We start from the raw sequence: 17277 nt of genomic DNA on the forward strand, positions 1-17277 counted from the left end.
GACCTACCCCTTGAGTACTGCCTGGACCTACCCATTGAGTACTACAGGGGTAGCAGTGGAGGTGATGGTATTGACGCAGACACATCCAAAGCAATGAGAAAAGCTGCCTTCACAGTCACATTTGTGCCACCAGTTTCTTTCAATGTTATGTCAGGGTTTTCTTTTGTTAAGAGTATTTCTGGTGGCAGTGGTACTGGCCAGAATGATTTTAAATACTGTACAAAACGAAAACGTGCCTTTAACGTCTTACTACTGCGAGAATGAAGTAAAGGCCCTGAGGGCTGCCTTGGGCTGCCTTTGTTTGCTGCGGGTGAGGGCAGCGAGGCCGTAGCAGTGCGCTGGGGCATCCCCGTGCCCTCTTGGGGCGTTGTGCAGCCGCGCTGCGGTCTGTGCCCTCTGAGACAACTGGGAGTAGGGGCAGGAGCACGGCCGGGCCTCGCGGGGAGCCCGCTGCTTGGGATTTTGGAAGCGCTTTCTTTTGGCCAGGCCTTCCCAAGCGTGCCCTGAGCCAGGGCCCCGCCGGAGCACCCGGGGGGAGCCCCGGGCCGCCCCGCCAGCCCCGGTACGGCTGTCACCGTGCCCGCCCGGTTGTCCCCGCGGAACGGGGCCGGGCGGGGAGGGGGTACTTCCCTGCCGCCCCCGTCCCGCAGCAGGCGCCGGTCCCCCCCGCCGAGGCGCGGGGCCGGTGCGGGCCGCTCGGGACGGGTGCAGGCCGTGGGGGGCCGCCGAGGGCCGCGGGGGCCGCCCCGCGCCCCCCCTCCCCGCCCCGCCCGCGGGGCCGTTGCCCCCCTCCCCGCTCCCCCCGCCGCGCACAGGCGCGCTCGGCGGCGCGGGCAGCGTGAGGGCAGCGGCCTCGGCGCGGCGGGTGCGCCTGCTCGGCGCGCGGGGCCCGCAGCGGCGCGCAGTGACGTGCGGCGGCCGCGGCGAGGCCGGCGGCGAGCGGGCGGGCGGGCGGCGGGGGGAGGGGAGCAGGCCGCGCGCGCTCGCGCCCCGCCGCCGCCCGGCCCGGCCCGGCGGCCCCCAGCGCCGGTCCCGCGGCGAGGCGACGCCCGCACAGGTGAGCGGGGCCGGGGGACGACGGAGGCGGGGAGGCCCCGCCGCAGGCCGCGCCCGGGGCCCGCCGGCGGCGGCGCCGCCGCAGCCGGGCCCGGCCGCCGCCGCCCCTCAGCGGGCCGCCCGGCCTCGGCCGCTGCCGGCTGGTGCCGCGCCGGGCGGGCGGGAGCGGGCGGCGCCGGCGGGCCCCGCGGCCGAGGGGCCTTCGCGGGCGGCCAGAAAATGGCGGAAAACAAAATGTCGGCCGGGGAGGGAGGCGGGGAGGGAAGGAGGGCCGCGGCTGCCCGGGCCGGCGGGACGGGGCCTCCCCCGCCTCTCGGAGCCGCCGGGCGAGGGAGGAGCGGCGGCGGGGCGGGGGCCCGCAGCGCTCCGGCGGGGCCCAGCGGCGGGCGGCCCCGCGGCCCCTTTGTCCCCGCGCCGCGCCCCACCCCGCGGCCGCCTCTCCCCGCCCTCCGCCGCGGCCGCCCCGCAGCGCGCAGCCCCGGCACGGCCCCGCGGGTGGCCGCGGGCGGCGCGCGGAGCCCCCCGGCCGCTCCCGGTCTTTGTCCCTCGGCGGGGCTCCGAGCCCCGGCCGCGCGGGGGCTGCCCGCTGAACGCCACCGCGGACCGGGGCCGGCGCGGGGCTGCCGTTCCCTCCGCCGTGTTTTGGGAATCGGGGCCTCTCTGCGGTTCCTGCCAGAGCAGGGCGCGTCGCGGGGCGTTCCCATTGGTCGCTGGGCTGAAAAATCGGGGAAAACCGCAACCCATGACTGAAATGTCTTCGAGGGAGGACAGTTCTCTGCTGTTCCTAGTGAACTCGAGTTGTAGGAGATAAAACAGCTGCTCTGAGTTTGTGCGCTGCATACGAGTTTGTCACGTTACATTGGAACGCTTCTGTATCTGAGCATGGTCCTTTCAGTTTAATCAAAATGTCATATACAGCCTAAAAATACCTGCATCTCCGGGCTAAGTATGCTGTTGTGGTTTACTTTATTGTATGTAAACAAGACCTACATATTGCTTAGAAGAATTCCACTGTTTCGTATGAGTACCCAAGGGCTGACCACACAAATCTACTTCACAGGACAATGTCTCACCTGAGCATTTGGGTAGTAATTGTTTATTGAAACTGTGGAGATACTTTGCATTTGCGGGACCCCTCTGTTCAGGACATACCGAGATGTATTAAATACATACTTTGTATGTGGATTTATTAAGTTACAACTGGTGTTTTGTAGAAATGTCTTGCACACTATAAAATTTCAGATTTTTATTTTGAATATGACAGCAGTGCCTGGAAGCCATCATATTGATGGGAGCATCATTGTGCCTCTGGATACAGGAAAGCCACCCTTTTTTCCCTGGGAAGTGTAGAATTGCTGAGGCATTCCTTTTTTTCCACACCTTAAAATACTTCGCCATCAATTTGGGGGTGCTTGCTGAAAGCTTTCTCAAAGAAAACTAAAATGTTAATGCATATTTTATGTTGTTATGGGAAGAGTAAACTCGCAATAAATCAATGTATATACACAAAGCGATGTTTATAATGGCCTGTGCCTTTACCACTTTTTCAGTTGAGTGTTAGGAGTTAAGTGTGGTCGTCCCAAACTGCCAAGCGTTATCTTTGATTTATAAAATACTGTTTACATGGTGTTTCTGCCTCTAGACAGAGAGGTCATATATTCTCTTTTTCATTGTACAATTTATTGCCTGGTCTCAACTGAGCCCAGTCTGAAGAAGAGCTTGGTACAAAGAACTGAAATATTTCTGCAGGTTGAAATCAGCCTTCTCCCTAAGCTAGTTAGAAAGGTAACTGTAGCCTTCAAAAAAGGAAACCAATATTAAATCCATACACATTTTAACAATTTAGGCTCAAGACACTGCTCTAGGAGTCTCAGTTCAGGTTTCATTATTTTTATTTTGGAATCTGATGGTAATATACTCCTTTTTGTTGCAAGAAAACGTGCTATAATTAATGAAAATGTTAGCAAAATATTCTAATGTGAAATTATGTTACTGGCTAATGCTAATAAAGCATTTTCACGGCGTTTTCTTTTAAATGCATAGATGAGAGGGGTCAAGAGCAATAACTGGAGGTCTTAATAGTTTGGTGGAAGAGGATTATGAGAGCGTACAGACTTGTGGCTTTCCAGCGTATTTCTCAATGTCCCTTTTCAAAAGCTTTGTTTAGAACACATCTGTAATTGTGTGGGTGTATAACAGTGTACTACAGAAGAAAGCACAGTTAATCACTGCTACCTTTTTTTGCTGCTAATAAGAATGAAATTTGCATGTATATGTAGTGTGTGAGATTAAATCATCTGCACTGCTGAACTTTACGAGGAAAAATAACCAATTGCAGCGGAATTGCAGGCCTTCTCTGTCGTTAATTGTTCCAGCATGAGCAACAAAGGGGTTGGTTGCCTGCTGTCATTGCGTTCTTCTTAAGATCCCAAATTAGATATAAAAAAAAACCACTCTGATTTAATAGTTGATGCTATTTTGTCCTTTGCCCGCACTGAGGGTTTATAAGAGTGCACTTAATAGTGGCTGGATACCGCTTGCATCAACCAGAGCACACCTTCAGCATGTTTGTTGCTAGTGTGTCGTCGTTCTTCTCTCTTGTTAGGGAAAATTGGAGACACTTGCAGTACGTGCCCAAAAGGTGCCGTCTTTGGGAATTTTCATAGTCTTGTTAGTTACTGGGAAAATAGTCTTCTTGGCGATGGTTCCCTTTCCTAGCAGAAATTTTAATTGTAATTAAAACAGTAGTCTTACTTTGTACTGAATTTTCTACATAGCACAGTATATAGTATACTTATATTTGAGTATCTAATTACATCATCTGAAAATAAATTAAATAGCTTGTTAAAAAGGAAGAAAACCCTAGCGTATTCTTCCTGTAGTCTGAGACTGATATAATTTAAGATAGTTTTTCATGGTAGCTTATGTTTAGAAAAGGATTATATAAAGATAAAGGCTGTGATTGGAAATCGTAGAGCACTGCATTAATTCTGAAATTGCTGTGTTAAGTTAACCATTGGTTAGCTGGTGTTTGAGCGTTGTGTTAAGGTTCTGAAGTTGCTTTGTTATTACACTGGTGAACGAATTTGATCTTGAAGCTAAAATTTTAAAACAATGTGAAATCTGAGTGACATTTACAGGGAGAAAGTGTTGCAAGGGTGATGGTGACAAGAGGTGATGCAAGTTCTGTTTCTTTTGTATCCTCAGTTTAGTTGGAACGTCCTCGGGGTGGAACAGTGACTTGTGCCTGAAACTGCCATCGTTGCAGACTGCTTGCTGCTTCCTTCACTTGAGGATTTCAAGTTCCTTCCTTGACAATGAAGATGCAGTAAGCATGGACTGTTTTCCACATTTTTTTTTTCTCCACGCTTTCTCCATCAAAAGCTTTAAAGGGTCAGTTTCCTATTAGAGGGATACTGCAGATAGCTGTGTAAGACCGGGTTTGTCCTGGCAGCAGAAGTGAGGTGGCACAGAAGGGACAGTGTTGGAAGATCAGACTTCTAGAATAACCCAACAGTTTTGAAATAAAACGTCAACCAGCACGGATAGTAGGCCGCTAGCACTGGGGTGGTGAGTGGAGGTGTCAGCACAGCCGTCCGTTAAGCACTGCCGTTCTTCTGGAAGTTTCAGGCAGTGGGGACGTTGAAATAAGTTGGTCTTTCTTACGCTTAGCTGCTGCCTGCTACCGTGGGTAACTGCGCTGTGCGTGCGAATCTGAGTGCCAATGAAATTTTCTGCCAGGTCTTTTTGTCAGACTTTTTTTTAATGATACAGAGGAGTTCATACAGAGCTCCTGAAAATCACCTTCAGCAGTTTTGTTCTCAGAAATCCAGAGCACCATGCAGTTTTTCAGAACTTACCTATGATTAAACAACCATGAAATTTACACGTTGAACATTTGTTTTGAAATAGCTGATAGATACAAAGTTGTGAAAGAATCTGAAAAACTGTTACAGTTCTGTGCTTTCCTCAATGCAGTGTACTCTATGCATCTAGGATTGCCAGCCATAATAGATAATTAGTTGAAAGGGTATATGCAGGTTGTATATGGCAATATTTGCAGGAGTTTAGGTCAAAAAATATAAAACCATGAGAAAAAAGCAAAGTGAATTGTACGAAGTACTGCATGCTTTTTTCTTGAACTTGTGGATAAATGTTTTTCTGTGGCTGTCAGTGTGACACATGAATCCAGTAAAGCTGGTCAACAAAATAGTGCTGTGTTTAACACAAATCTGGATTTTGTTTTTGCAGGTATTTGTGAATGAATTTAGCTGAATATGGATCCAGGTGGTGGAAGTCTTGGGCTGCAAGCGCAAGAATCCAAAATGCCTCACACTATGATTATGCAGGACTTTGGTAAACATTTTATCTATTAAACGTTAATGAATAAAATCAAGACTGCTTTTAGGGTTTTGCTTTATGTTTGTAAACTATCTCAAGATGTTAAGTTGACAAATAAAACAGTGGCATTTGCATGGCTTTTTGGAGAAATTTCAAATGATTATATATATATATATATATATATGTGATGTATAATAAGGCTTTGTATACTTTGGTTGCTGATGGACTTTGGTTGCTGATCTTGAAATGGTCACCTATTCCAAAAAATTGAAGTAACTTCAAAAAAAAAAAAAAAGTCATCTGTGGCCCAAAGCACTCAAGCTGAGACAGGAGATGTTACAGGGGGAGTTCAGTGGCTTTGTGGTGTGTGTGCCTCTGCTTGAGATAACACTGACTGGCTGCTACATCTCCTGTGTACCAGTACAGGTATTTACGTCTGAGCTTTTGTGTAGTTGCCTTGATCACTGTCTCCACTTTAGGAGATGTAAATAAGGTGGGAAATAATGTCTTTTTGTGGCAACAGATAACTTGATACATAGGAAACAATTTACAAATTTAACTAAATCTTCATGTTCTGTGTGTACTTAGAAGTCTTCACTCAAGAACATCAGTCCAGGGGCTGCACTGTTGTAACAAAACTTATCTGGAAATTATTTTTTTTAATTAGCGGTTTCTTATGATGACAATGGTAGATAACCAGAATAATTTTGAAGGTTTAGAGAAAGGACAGCAAGAAGTCTCCACTCTCTTCCTTGTGGGTCTCCTTTTCTTGCATTGTGGCAGGAGTAGACCTCAAACACTGAGCTTGTGTCTTTGCTCTGACATGAATTATTGTCTTTTAGAGCGTGCTGAAATAATTGTGTTTGCTGTACAATGTTGAATAATTTTAATACTTTTTTTCATTGTGATAAGAATCATGTTCTTGGATGTTTTATCCATTAAGATTAAATCTGCTGTTTCTGGTTGCGTTAAAATAAACCACTCTGTGGTCCGTTTTTACGTATAGAAAAGTACGTTGCAAGTAGGACTGACCAGTCAAGTCTGTTAATGAAAAACCAGTTTCTGCTTCTAGCTATTCCTTGCAACATGGCACAGTGTTGCAAATTGTACTATAAATATGGCATACAACAGAATATTTTTATCAAGGCTCATCCAGCGTAAAGGATCAGAGTCCTTTTGTTGTAACAGCAGTTAATGGATTGTTACCACACTTCCAGTAACAAGACGTTTATGAATGCTTAAATTGCTACCGTAATCAAATATTTTCTTACTGGAATAAAAAAAAAAAAAAAAAAAAAGGAAATTGCAAACTGATCAACAGTTTTTAACATATCAGCATTGTAAAACCTGAATTTGGCAAACTCTGCAAGATGCCTTAAAGAAGAGTCGGGTTTTGTTTTTCTTAAAGAATACAGACTACTTTGAATAGTCTTTTTCTGGTGAAATGTCAAATGCGGATTGCTGACAAGTAGCAGCAGTTTTGCACATCTGTGTTTACCTTATCTATACAATTATTCTGTTCCTTAGATAAACTCTGCTAATGCAATAATCCTAACATTTTTCCTCATTGATAATTGTTTTGTAGTGGCTGGAATGGCCGGCACTGCTCATATTGATGGAGACCATATCGTTGTGTCAGTCCCCGAAGCTGTCCTAGTGTCCGATGTTGTTACTGATGATGGAATAACCCTGGATCATGGCTTAGCAGCTGAAGTTGTCCAAGGACCTGACATCATCACTGAAACTGATGTTGTAACGGAAGGTGTAATTGTTCCCGATTCTGTTTTGGAAACTGATGTTGCTATCGAAGAAGCTTTAGATACCAGCGATCATGTTTTGACTTCTGATCTAATAACAGAAACTGTTAGAGTTCCTGATCAGGTGTTTGTGGCTGATCTTGTTACGGGTCCTGATGGACACTTGGAGCACGTGGTGCAAGACTCTGTGTCGGGAGCCAACTCGCCTACAATGGTTTCGGAGGAAGTCCTTGTAACGAACTCAGATTCTGAGGCAGTCATTCAAGCAGCTGGTACTGTTCCTGGCTCCACGGTGACTATAAAAACGGAAGATGATGATGATGGCAAGAGCACATCTGAAGACTACTTAATGATATCTTGTAAGTTAAACAAAGGTAGATAATGAATAGGAGGTTATCTAAAGTAGAAGTGGTCTAGTGGGGAGAAATTACTATAACTGGACTCTTGATCCACTCTGTACTGGAACTCCTAAAACATATTTAATTTCATAGTTAATTCTCGTCTGGATTTGGGTTTGTGTAATGAAAAATCCGTTATCACTGATACAGCAAGAAAAATAATGACTTTCATGCTGTTGAGTATGTATGCTTCTGCTTCTGAAACCAGATATTCCTGAAAATTAAGAAAAACAACATTTCAAAGTTAAATATTCCATATACTTCGAGTATGCAACTTTTTTTAAAATACAGAGTCGTATTACTCTATTATGGAGGTTCACGTAAAAATTACATGTTGGGTTTAATCGGTAGAATACAGCAAAGGAAAAGGCCTTTTAAAGATACCATACTCATTTTTTTCTCTTATTTGTCAACAAAGTATTTTTGTTAGCTGAATTGAAAATTATAGTAGTCATGTTATCTTACGTTACGCTGTTGTGGACTGAACTTGACGTTAGGGGGTTGTGTGCATTAACTGATCAGCTTTCGAAAAATGCAAAATGGCTGCCTGGTTCAGTTTCCACACAGCATTCAGACCCTGTACAAAGCTGGTGAGAAAGCAGTGTGGTCATACGCTATTTGTTGAGCAAGAGCTACCACAAGCATTAGCAAAATTATACCTTAGGTATATGATGTTTCTTGAGTGGCTAAACTATGCTCTTAAGATAACAGTTTTTTTTTGTTGTGCACACAAATTTGATGAAATGTATGATTGTTTATTTTAAATTTTTGACTTCTCCGAGTTAGCTATTGAAATGTGAGTAGGTCAAAACAGATTTTATTTAGTCAGAACCAATATGTCTTAAAAAAAACCAAAAGTGCCAAGTGTGTTGAAGTGTCAGTCTCTTCACAGTAAGCACCATTTATTAAAAAAATTCAAGGTGTGACTGATCAGTGATTATAATGATTTCAGTATTTCATACATGGAATATAGCACTCTTCATAGCACTTCCACACAACATATTTTTAGTATTTATTTTCCATTCAGTACAGGGTGGACAGCAATGATTTTTTTAATCATTCTATCATTATAATATTGTCATGTATCAGCCGTGGAAGTTGCAAAGTTCTTTGGAAAAAGAAGCAAAAAAAACTCAGTCTAAACCAAATCAGACATACAACAGAAAAACCCGTGTGTTTGTAAATAAAGGAACGCCACTTTTACAGTCAGTTGTTTCATTGAAAACATTCCTCCTTTCTGACAGAGTACTTACGATGAGTTGTATTCTGTAACTGCGGTATTTCCAACTGCACCTTTGTAATTGTAAGTAAAGTCATCTTTGGAATTCCTTCTCAGATAGATGTGTGATTTGATGATACCAATCACTGTGCTTAGACCAGAGCATCGTAGCCTTCAGTAACTGTTACCTGTGGGCTCAGCTGCGCCCGGTCCATACGTAATGTTGGCAGGTGTTCTCAAGCCTGGTGATGACTTCTGCAACGTTTCAAAGCCAGTTTGAGACCCAGTTTTAAGCAAATCACATCTGTGTGTACTTATAACCATGATACATGTTTGAGTAAACACAGTTGGAAGCTACATTATTGGTCTGGAATTCTGTTCTAAAGTAACCGTTTTTTAGGTGTACATGAAGGCAGTCTCTTGCCTCTGTTAAGTTTTGAGGCTGTGTTGTGCTGGGTGGGCCAGCTTAACCCAACAAAGTGTGTGGACTGAAAAATCTTGGTTTTGATGCTCACATAAGACGTGCCACAGGCTATGCATAATCCTCTTTTTTAAATCTCTGGAATACCCGTTGAAAAGGTACTTGTAAAAAGCAAATTAATACAAAATAAACACACAGTATGCTCATGTACCCATCCGTCTCCTACTGAGATGTGAAAATTATAAACAGTGTATCCCATTTAGCCCGAGAGGGGTTAGCACGCTTGTAGCTTAAAGCATCCCCTTTTTTGTTTTTCAGGTTTGCGATATTCAGACCCACAGGGGATTGCCAGCTCCCGATCCGTGTGTTGGCCCTGCATGCACTATGTTGGTGACCTCATACCCACCAAAGAACAACACTGGAGCTGGCCTTTAGGGGTAAGGTACTGTTCCGCCACCGCCGCCTTTGTAGTGTATGACAATACAGTGTTACGTAGTTTGCTGAACATTTTAGTTTTAATACTCCTATATTGTAACCTATGGGATATAGAATAAGTATATCAGACATTAGAAAAATAAGAAAAATTGTAAAACCATGGGACTTATCTTGCCCTCCTGTTATCCCTGTGGGCTCCTGTGGTGGGTGTGATATCACCAGCATAGTGCATGCTGAGGCATCACATGAATTGGGAGCTGGCAATCCACGGTGAATCTGGACATCACACACCTGAAAACAGCTAAGGTAAGTTTAACATTAGAAGTGTGCTGAGTTTTCCTTTAAACCTTGTCGTTCAGGAGGATTCAGCATATATTTATAAAGGTTCTCTGTTGTGTTTTTTCAGTTAATTTTAAATGACGAGATAATAATATATAGTGCTTCTGGTGGATGAGTCAGATGTGGAAGACACTTTCTTATTCTTCCCTTGACATAAAGTAAGCATTCCTGTTCCTGGGCACTATCACTGGGAAAAGGCATGAGATAATTTAACGTTGTTGAGTTAGCAGTGTGTAATTGAAATCATATTACTTAGACAATAGAATGTTTTCATGATCTTTTTTAAAAAAAAAATAGAGTCCTAATATTTTGGAACTTTTCAAAGATTACATGTCCTGCTGTGTTGTTTTATTGCTTATCTAAATGTGTTTTAAAAAATAAATTGAAACTATCAAATTTACTTTGTATAAGGTGGCAATTTAAGCAGTAGCAATTGCTGAGCCAATGGCTTTTGTTGCTGATATATTTCAAACAAACGGCAACATCTTACAGTAGGTGGTCTATATCAGTAACATTTTCTCAGTCTACTTAATATTTTTCAAATTTTGTTATATTTCACTTTGGTTTCCTAAAAGAAGTGATTTCAGAGGCCCTTGATACACAGGGTTCCTGATCTGGTTCCATAACTTCATCTTGAATTGTAGAGACTGAAGATCTTTGAAAACGCACACGATGGTTGATGGTGTGGGAGTAACCACTAATTTTAAAAATACTGCTGTGAGTTTGCAGTAGCTTTACTGGGTTTTTACTGTTTTGTTGTTGTTGTTTTGTTTTTAAAAGGCATTACAAATTTGAGGGCTTTACTTGAAATGGTAAAATACAGCATTTGAGCGTACATACTATATTCATGTATTTTACTTTAAATTTTAGGCTGAAAATATTTATTCTTGTTTAAAAACTGAAAAATTGCTCTTTTTTTCTCTGTGTAATCTTTATTGAATTGGTATTGATGTCCTGGTAAGGCAACTAATCTAAAATTCTGTGTTTATTCTTATACTGTTTCACCAGATACACAGTGATGTCCAGTCACTGTCATACAACGTTAGTTAAATTGTTGGGAAATTTGTCTGTAAAGGAAACATTATCACATATAAGTGATTGCTCCACTGTTCAGTAGGAAGTTGCTGTACTGCTTCCACTACTGAAATACTTTCTGTGTTAAATTGATAATACGTTTATAAAATTTTGCAGTTTAGAAAAAGTTGATGTTGCTTGAGTTGCAGATTTGAAAATAACTCTGGTACCACCTGTCAATTCTAAAGTTACAGTAACAGCATACAGTTAGTGATTTCTTCCACCCAGCCTTTCACTTTCCTTTCTGTGTTTTGGCAGTATATCTAGTCATACAGCTACACACATATGTATATAATCGCTCCTGCCTTGTATTATTAGTTACTTTTGATCCTTTAAAGACTCATGTATGCAGTGGGACCATCCATTGTGCTAAAATTAAACGTGTGTATCATATTGAAGAGTTTGGATAAGTTGTGGCTTGCTTGCTTGTGGTGTTGGTACTCTTATATTGCCCTGCAAGGTAATTTGAAAGTAATGTACTGCATGTCAGATTCGAACAGATCAAGGTATTGATGTTGCTGGCATTAATTTTAATAGAGATACGGTTTCAATTAAAACCATTCTAAAAACTTTTTTCTAGAGGAAATTTTTATCTATTTCCCCTGATCCGAGTTTGATTCTTTTTGGCTATTCAATTAAACTGTTGCTTACAAAGAGAAACAGATCTCAACTTTTTTGCATTCCCTTTAATTTTTTTCAAAACGTATGATTTAATTTTTGGAGGTTCTAAAATTAAATATTACTTACTTCATATCTAGTTCTGTTCTCAGTAACTTCTGTTCCCTTCTGATGCAGTCCAAGATTTCTGAAATAAGGTTCCTCAGTGTGTAGGTGAAAAATGGTGGATATCTGCTTGGATAGGTGTATCTCTGGAATCCTGTGTGTGGGAAGAGCTTAGTTTGGGATTGCTGTGGTGGATTCCAGCCCTGCTGCAGGAGAGGCATTTGCTCTTTTTCTAGCAGGTTCTGAACCACCTCACGTGAATGCCTGGAGTTTTAAGAAAAGCTTAAACTTGTGCCTCGGTGTGCCAGGCTGTAGCCTGAGGTAGTTAAAAGCAGCTCTTCAAGAGCAGTCATTGCTGCACGGGGAGCAGGAAGCTTAGAGGGGGATTGGGAACCACCGCAGCCATCCCAAGGTAAGCCATCCCTCCCTCAGTAACCAGAGCCTCAGCGGCCCCGTTGAGCCCGCTCAGGCCTTACTCATGAAACACTGCTGCTGCTTAAATATTAATATAAGTGATTGGTTTTTAACTTTGGATGCACATATTTTAGTGTTACATATGCAATAAATTGCAGTCCATGAACTGTATTCAGTTCAGGTTTTATTTACATTCTGTGGAATTCTTCCGTTTAGAGAGTGCATTCCGTGTGTGTTACGTAGGCTTGGCTTGGCCATCTGCAGAGAAGCCACTGTTAGCCACTGAGAGGAGCGTTGTCAGTACCTACGTCAGAAAGGTGCTTGGTTCAGCGGCCTCTGTGTTAGCAATTCGGGATATGTATCTGTGTAAACAGATACCTGTGTGCGCACCTTTTTTACCAAAATAGTTTTCCTTGTCAACTTCTAATGGTTTGAATGCGTTTTTGTTGAAACAACGAGCATTTTGAAAATGTAGACCAAATGCATCAGAGTTAGTAAGATGGATACATAAGGAACAAGAAGTCTATTTCAGATTGTATTATTTGGATTTATTTTCACCTCGTCTTTTAATTGGCTATATATTACACAGTAGTCTTTGTTAATTTTTATGTTTTCAAGTGATAACATGAATAAAATCATAATTTCATTTTGCGTGAAGAGGTAGTCAAATTTTTGATGCACACTTCTATCACTGGAAATGTAGTCAGGAGTCATCACTCGTGATAAGAGTATCTACTACTCAGTGTTGGTCACCGGTATTTTAGGGTAGGGAAGAAGCTTCTTGGAACTCTTAGACTGTAACAGGCAATTCTGGGCTTGTTTTTAACATTTTTGGATATGTATGTTTAATTTTACTATCTGATACATTTCTGCTTTCTGTGTGATAGTTTCAGAAAAAACGCTGTGGTGACAAACTCTCTGGTGTTCTTAACTCTGTAATTCATTACATGTTTCCAGAGTTGCAACAAAAAAATGAGTACTGAAATTTTGGAATCTCTTTCACGTACCTTAAGATGAACTATTTTGTGAAGTCCATATATGGCAACAAAACTTTATTATGCATGGAGATAATAGTGAAGAAAATGATGCTACTGATTACTCTGACTTTTAATAAATGTATTTGAGCCTCATTGTTATTCTCTCATCTTTACAGTGGATGATGTTGGAGAAAAACTGGATCATATAGGAAGCACTCCCTTGAAAATCAGTACTGAGGTGGCAAATGAAGAAGTTGCTAAAGATGATGGGTTTGGTTCAGAAGTTATCAAAGTGTACATATTTAAAGCTGAAGCTGAAGATGATGTCGAAATAGGTACCTTTCGAATTCTGTATTTTTCCAGTAGTAAAAAAGTGTTTTGTGGTCTTTCTGTTTGTTAATTTCATGTAATACACTGATCACAATGGTCTGTGGAGTGTTGACATTTGTGGAGATTGCTCATATACAATTAATGCTGCAGGTGTTATTTTCAGGTTCAGGTCAACAAAGTAACTACATATTTTGCTGTCCCATTTTGAATGGATAGTATCTGATTCTGTTGAAGGCCAGTGTTTTTTTCTGTAAGGTTCCTGCAATTTTAGTGTTTGGTCCTTCATTTCTTTAAAGTATAAGAAAGGTTGTGAAAACTATGTGCTTCTGAAGGCTATGGGGAAAGGATCTAGCATATAGAAGGAGCATGTTAACGTCCCTTACCTGTTGTAACATCTGTTTCATCTGCCATTTCCTACATGATTGTCAGGGCCTGGTCTTAAAGTATGGTTCCTTCCTCTGGGGATAGGTTGCCAGTCTTGAGGAACAGACTGCTAATGCAGCAGCAGGAAGAACCAAAATTTCTAATGGCTGAAAGCTAATTTACAGCAGGGACATTCTTGTGTGGCACTCTCACTGCTTCCGCTTACCATTCTTAACGACAGACATGGACGCAAAAACATTTAATTGGAGTTTTTATAAAATAGCTTTATTGTAAATAAAAAAAACCCTTCAGTCTGAAATTAATCTTGAAAGTGGTTTTGTTTACGTTCACTTAATGTGTTTAACTTTTTTTGTTACAGGTGGAACAGAAATTGTCACAGAGAGTGATTTTCACAATGGACATTCAGTAGCTGGAGTAATTGAACAAGGTGGTGTTGGTAGAATGCAGCGAGAAAAAATGGTTTACATGGCTGTTAAGGACTCTTCTCAGGAAGATGAAGATATTAGTAAGCATAATAAGAAACATTTTTGTTTCTCATGCTGTTTTGTACAACAATATAAGCATCATTCTCAAGGACTTTTTTAATTTTTCTGAAGGATTCTTCAGCCTGAAGTAGTAGAAAACTAAGCTCATCTTCCCTATAAATAAAGAGCAGGCTATAATTATTTTAAAGTGATGTGGATAAAATGCACTTTGTGCATACTGTATGCAATCATTTCATTATTTATATTAAATTTAACATGTCCATGGACGAAGTTAATGAGGTTAGTCAAATTTCTCATTTTTCTGTTTTCCTATTGTGAATTACCTTGTTTAATCAGCTTTCTGGCAAAGTGGCAAATAAATGTCATCAGTTACAAGTTTATAATTTTCTAATTTTGAATTTATATTGGTATTTATTTTGTATTTATTTTTATTGATACGTGTTTTCTCTCTTTAAGGAATGTCTGAATAAACAATGATCCCCTAAGAGAAGGGGTGGTTCTAAATGCCAAAGGAAGAAAAGTAATTTATAATGGGTATCAATCAGAGTGAGAGCATATTAAATGAAAGACAATCAAGGATGAGCAGAGTGAAATTTAAGATATATTCTTCTCCTTTAATCCAGGCTGTGCTGAAATAGCAGATGAAGTTTATATGGAAGTTATTGTAGGTGAGGAAGAAGCTACATCACTTCCAGACACACAGCTTGAAGACTCTGGTGTGAATAAAACTTTTGTCCCTGTTGCTTGGGCTGCTGCTTACGGTAGGAGTCAGTATACTTATTTTCTGAAAATCCCTTGCATTATTTTTTTCCCCAATCTAGCTTCCAGAATCTCTGTGCAATTGTCATAATCTTTCACCTTTCCTTAGGGGTTTGGAAACAGCTCCTTCTGATCTATTAGCAGTGTCAGTTAGTGGAGTTGATATAATGCTGTGAAAAATTCTTTTCTGCATAATTCGCAACCTTTTACACATAAGGTCTCTGGCTTTTTGCAGTTCAGATACAAAGAAAATGATCCCATTTTTACAGTGGTGTTTTTTTGGTGGTTTTTTAAATTATTTATTTATTTTTATTTTCTCAATGCTGGCTTGTCAAACAGTTGTCAGATTACTTAAGTAGTTGGTTGTCTTGAATATAACAAATGGGTTGCTATATGTTGAGTCTTATGAAGTAGAAAGGAAAGCTGTTTGGAGGATTTTGGTACTCTTGTTCTAATTACCATCTCAGATGTACAGAATTTGTGGTTTTTTGCTGGTTGAAGTCAGCTGTTGAAGATCTTACAAAAGCAAGGATAGGTTTAAGTATTTTACATTAACTAGGAGGGAGGGAGAATAACTTCAAAAGTACTAGGAAGAGATGTGTGAAGCTGTTCCTGATAACTTCAGTTTATACAGCATGTTTTAAACGTGTTATTCCTTTAAATTATGAAAGAAAAAATAAAATTTGTTTTCTGCAGCAATGTTTTAAATTGTAGAAGTATCTTATCAGGACATGACAAATTCTGAACATTCTCTGATTTCATACTTATTTTTTCCAGGATTTTGGCATATTAAACGTATATTAAGAGGGTATCAGATCAGCATCACTAGTTCGGCTGATGAAGTGGTTTTGAACCACAAAGCCCTTGTCACTTAGCAGTAAACACTTTTAATCCAAAATGAGGAACATACTCTTAAAGCGTTACTTCTCCATCTGGTAGAACTTCGTAGTGTCTCATATAGATGAGTGCTGAATGGCTGATAAGGCAGAAGTCTTACTATCTGCCTAGTTCTATTCTGGAAAGATAAAGTACTTTCATCTCAAAAACAAATTGTGGATTTTGGGTATCCTCATTTCTGGATCGGTATCCAAGGTTATTTATAAGGTTGAAAGTTTTCAGAAACGAGCTTATTAACAGTGAGAAGCAGAAAAGACAGCATGGTAAGCATGCAAACACAATTTCTGTGGATATTGACTACTGACAAAGATGTGATTTTTATTTCTTGGTGCGCATAATTATGAAATACTGAACTGATGTGAACTGCACATCTGAGTTTGGACAGATAGAGCTGTTACTTTTTAGTTAAGTTGGTTTTCCCTCATTCTCAGATTTTCAAAGCCGTCATCTTTAAAAAGAACTTTAATTTGTAATGACTAAAGTACCATTTTCTGCAGGAGATGAAAGACGACTACCCAGAAGATATGAAGATGGTCAAGCGGCAGGTAAGAACATGCAAATGTGCTGCGTAGAACTCTAAAACTTAGGCTTTTAAAAATATGTATGTTTGTGTCATAGTTCTCCTGATCAGTGAGTGCAAAAATAGTCCGTGAACTATATGTTGAAGGAGTAGTCCTTCTCTAGTATTTAGAAATGAAAACAATTTTAGATGTGTTGTTGGCCTTCAGAGTGGGTGGGGAAGCTGGGAGGATCTGCAACTTGGGTTTTATATACAGTTTTATAGTCAGAACAGAGAATGCAGTTGGTGAGAAGTAAGTTCAAGTTAGATAAAAGCAAACAACCAGCATAACTTGTAAGAATTAACGTCTTGAGAAGTATGAGGTATCAAGGAATGTATCTGAGAATGAATCAATGTTTAAAGAAATACGTTCTTTTGCCAACAACAAAGGTAGTGCTTTATACTGGCACTCTATTTTTTGTATATGTTCATTGTAGAGGAATGGGTGATATTTGTTTTTAAAAGTAGTAGATATGTTGCTGTGCAATTCCAGTCATCAGTCCCAAAGAAAAAAGTTGTTTAAGGTTTTTTATGGTGTTTAATTTTTGTTTCTAGGGAATAACTTGGATACACGATTAGAAAACAAAAACGGTAATGCAACACAATACCTGCAGATTTGTGATAGCATTAGCACTAATAGAGTGCTAAAACAAAAAAACAAGAAAAGGAGGAGAGGAGAGGCCAGGCAATGGCAAACAGGTAAACACTG

General features: G+C 41.0%; 1 protein-coding gene across 8 annotated transcripts in view; it reads left to right on the forward strand.

Annotated features, from left to right (window-relative positions):
- Positions 1-17277, forward strand: part of ZNF711 (zinc finger protein 711) — a 40648-nt gene that overhangs the window by 4935 nt on the left and 18436 nt on the right. For 3 of the 8 annotated variants that reach the window (XR_005823989.1, XR_005823990.1, XM_040572541.1), the window contains exons 2-9: positions 4264-4398; positions 5301-5412; positions 6983-7513; positions 13331-13489; positions 14227-14373; positions 14977-15114; positions 16507-16554; positions 17124-17267. Coding sequence is in view for 6 of the 8 variants with exons in the window: in XM_040572541.1 (XP_040428475.1) it covers positions 5334-5412; positions 6983-7513; positions 13331-13489; positions 14227-14373; positions 14977-15114; positions 16507-16554; positions 17124-17267 (1246 nt within the window). In the remaining 2 variants the exon portion in view is untranslated. Of the gene's footprint in view, positions 1-998; positions 1058-1916; positions 2003-4263; positions 4399-5300; positions 5413-6982; positions 7514-10033; positions 10125-13330; positions 13490-14226; positions 14374-14976; positions 15115-16506; positions 16555-17123; positions 17268-17277 lie in introns of those variants that run through there. The other 5 variants (XM_040572543.1, XM_040572544.1, XM_040572545.1 and 2 more) reach the window with 5 other exon arrangements.

The sequence above is a fragment of the Cygnus olor genome, chromosome 13, assembly GCF_009769625.2.
Source record: "Cygnus olor isolate bCygOlo1 chromosome 13, bCygOlo1.pri.v2, whole genome shotgun sequence".
Classification (NCBI taxonomy): Eukaryota; Metazoa; Chordata; class Aves; order Anseriformes; family Anatidae; genus Cygnus; species Cygnus olor.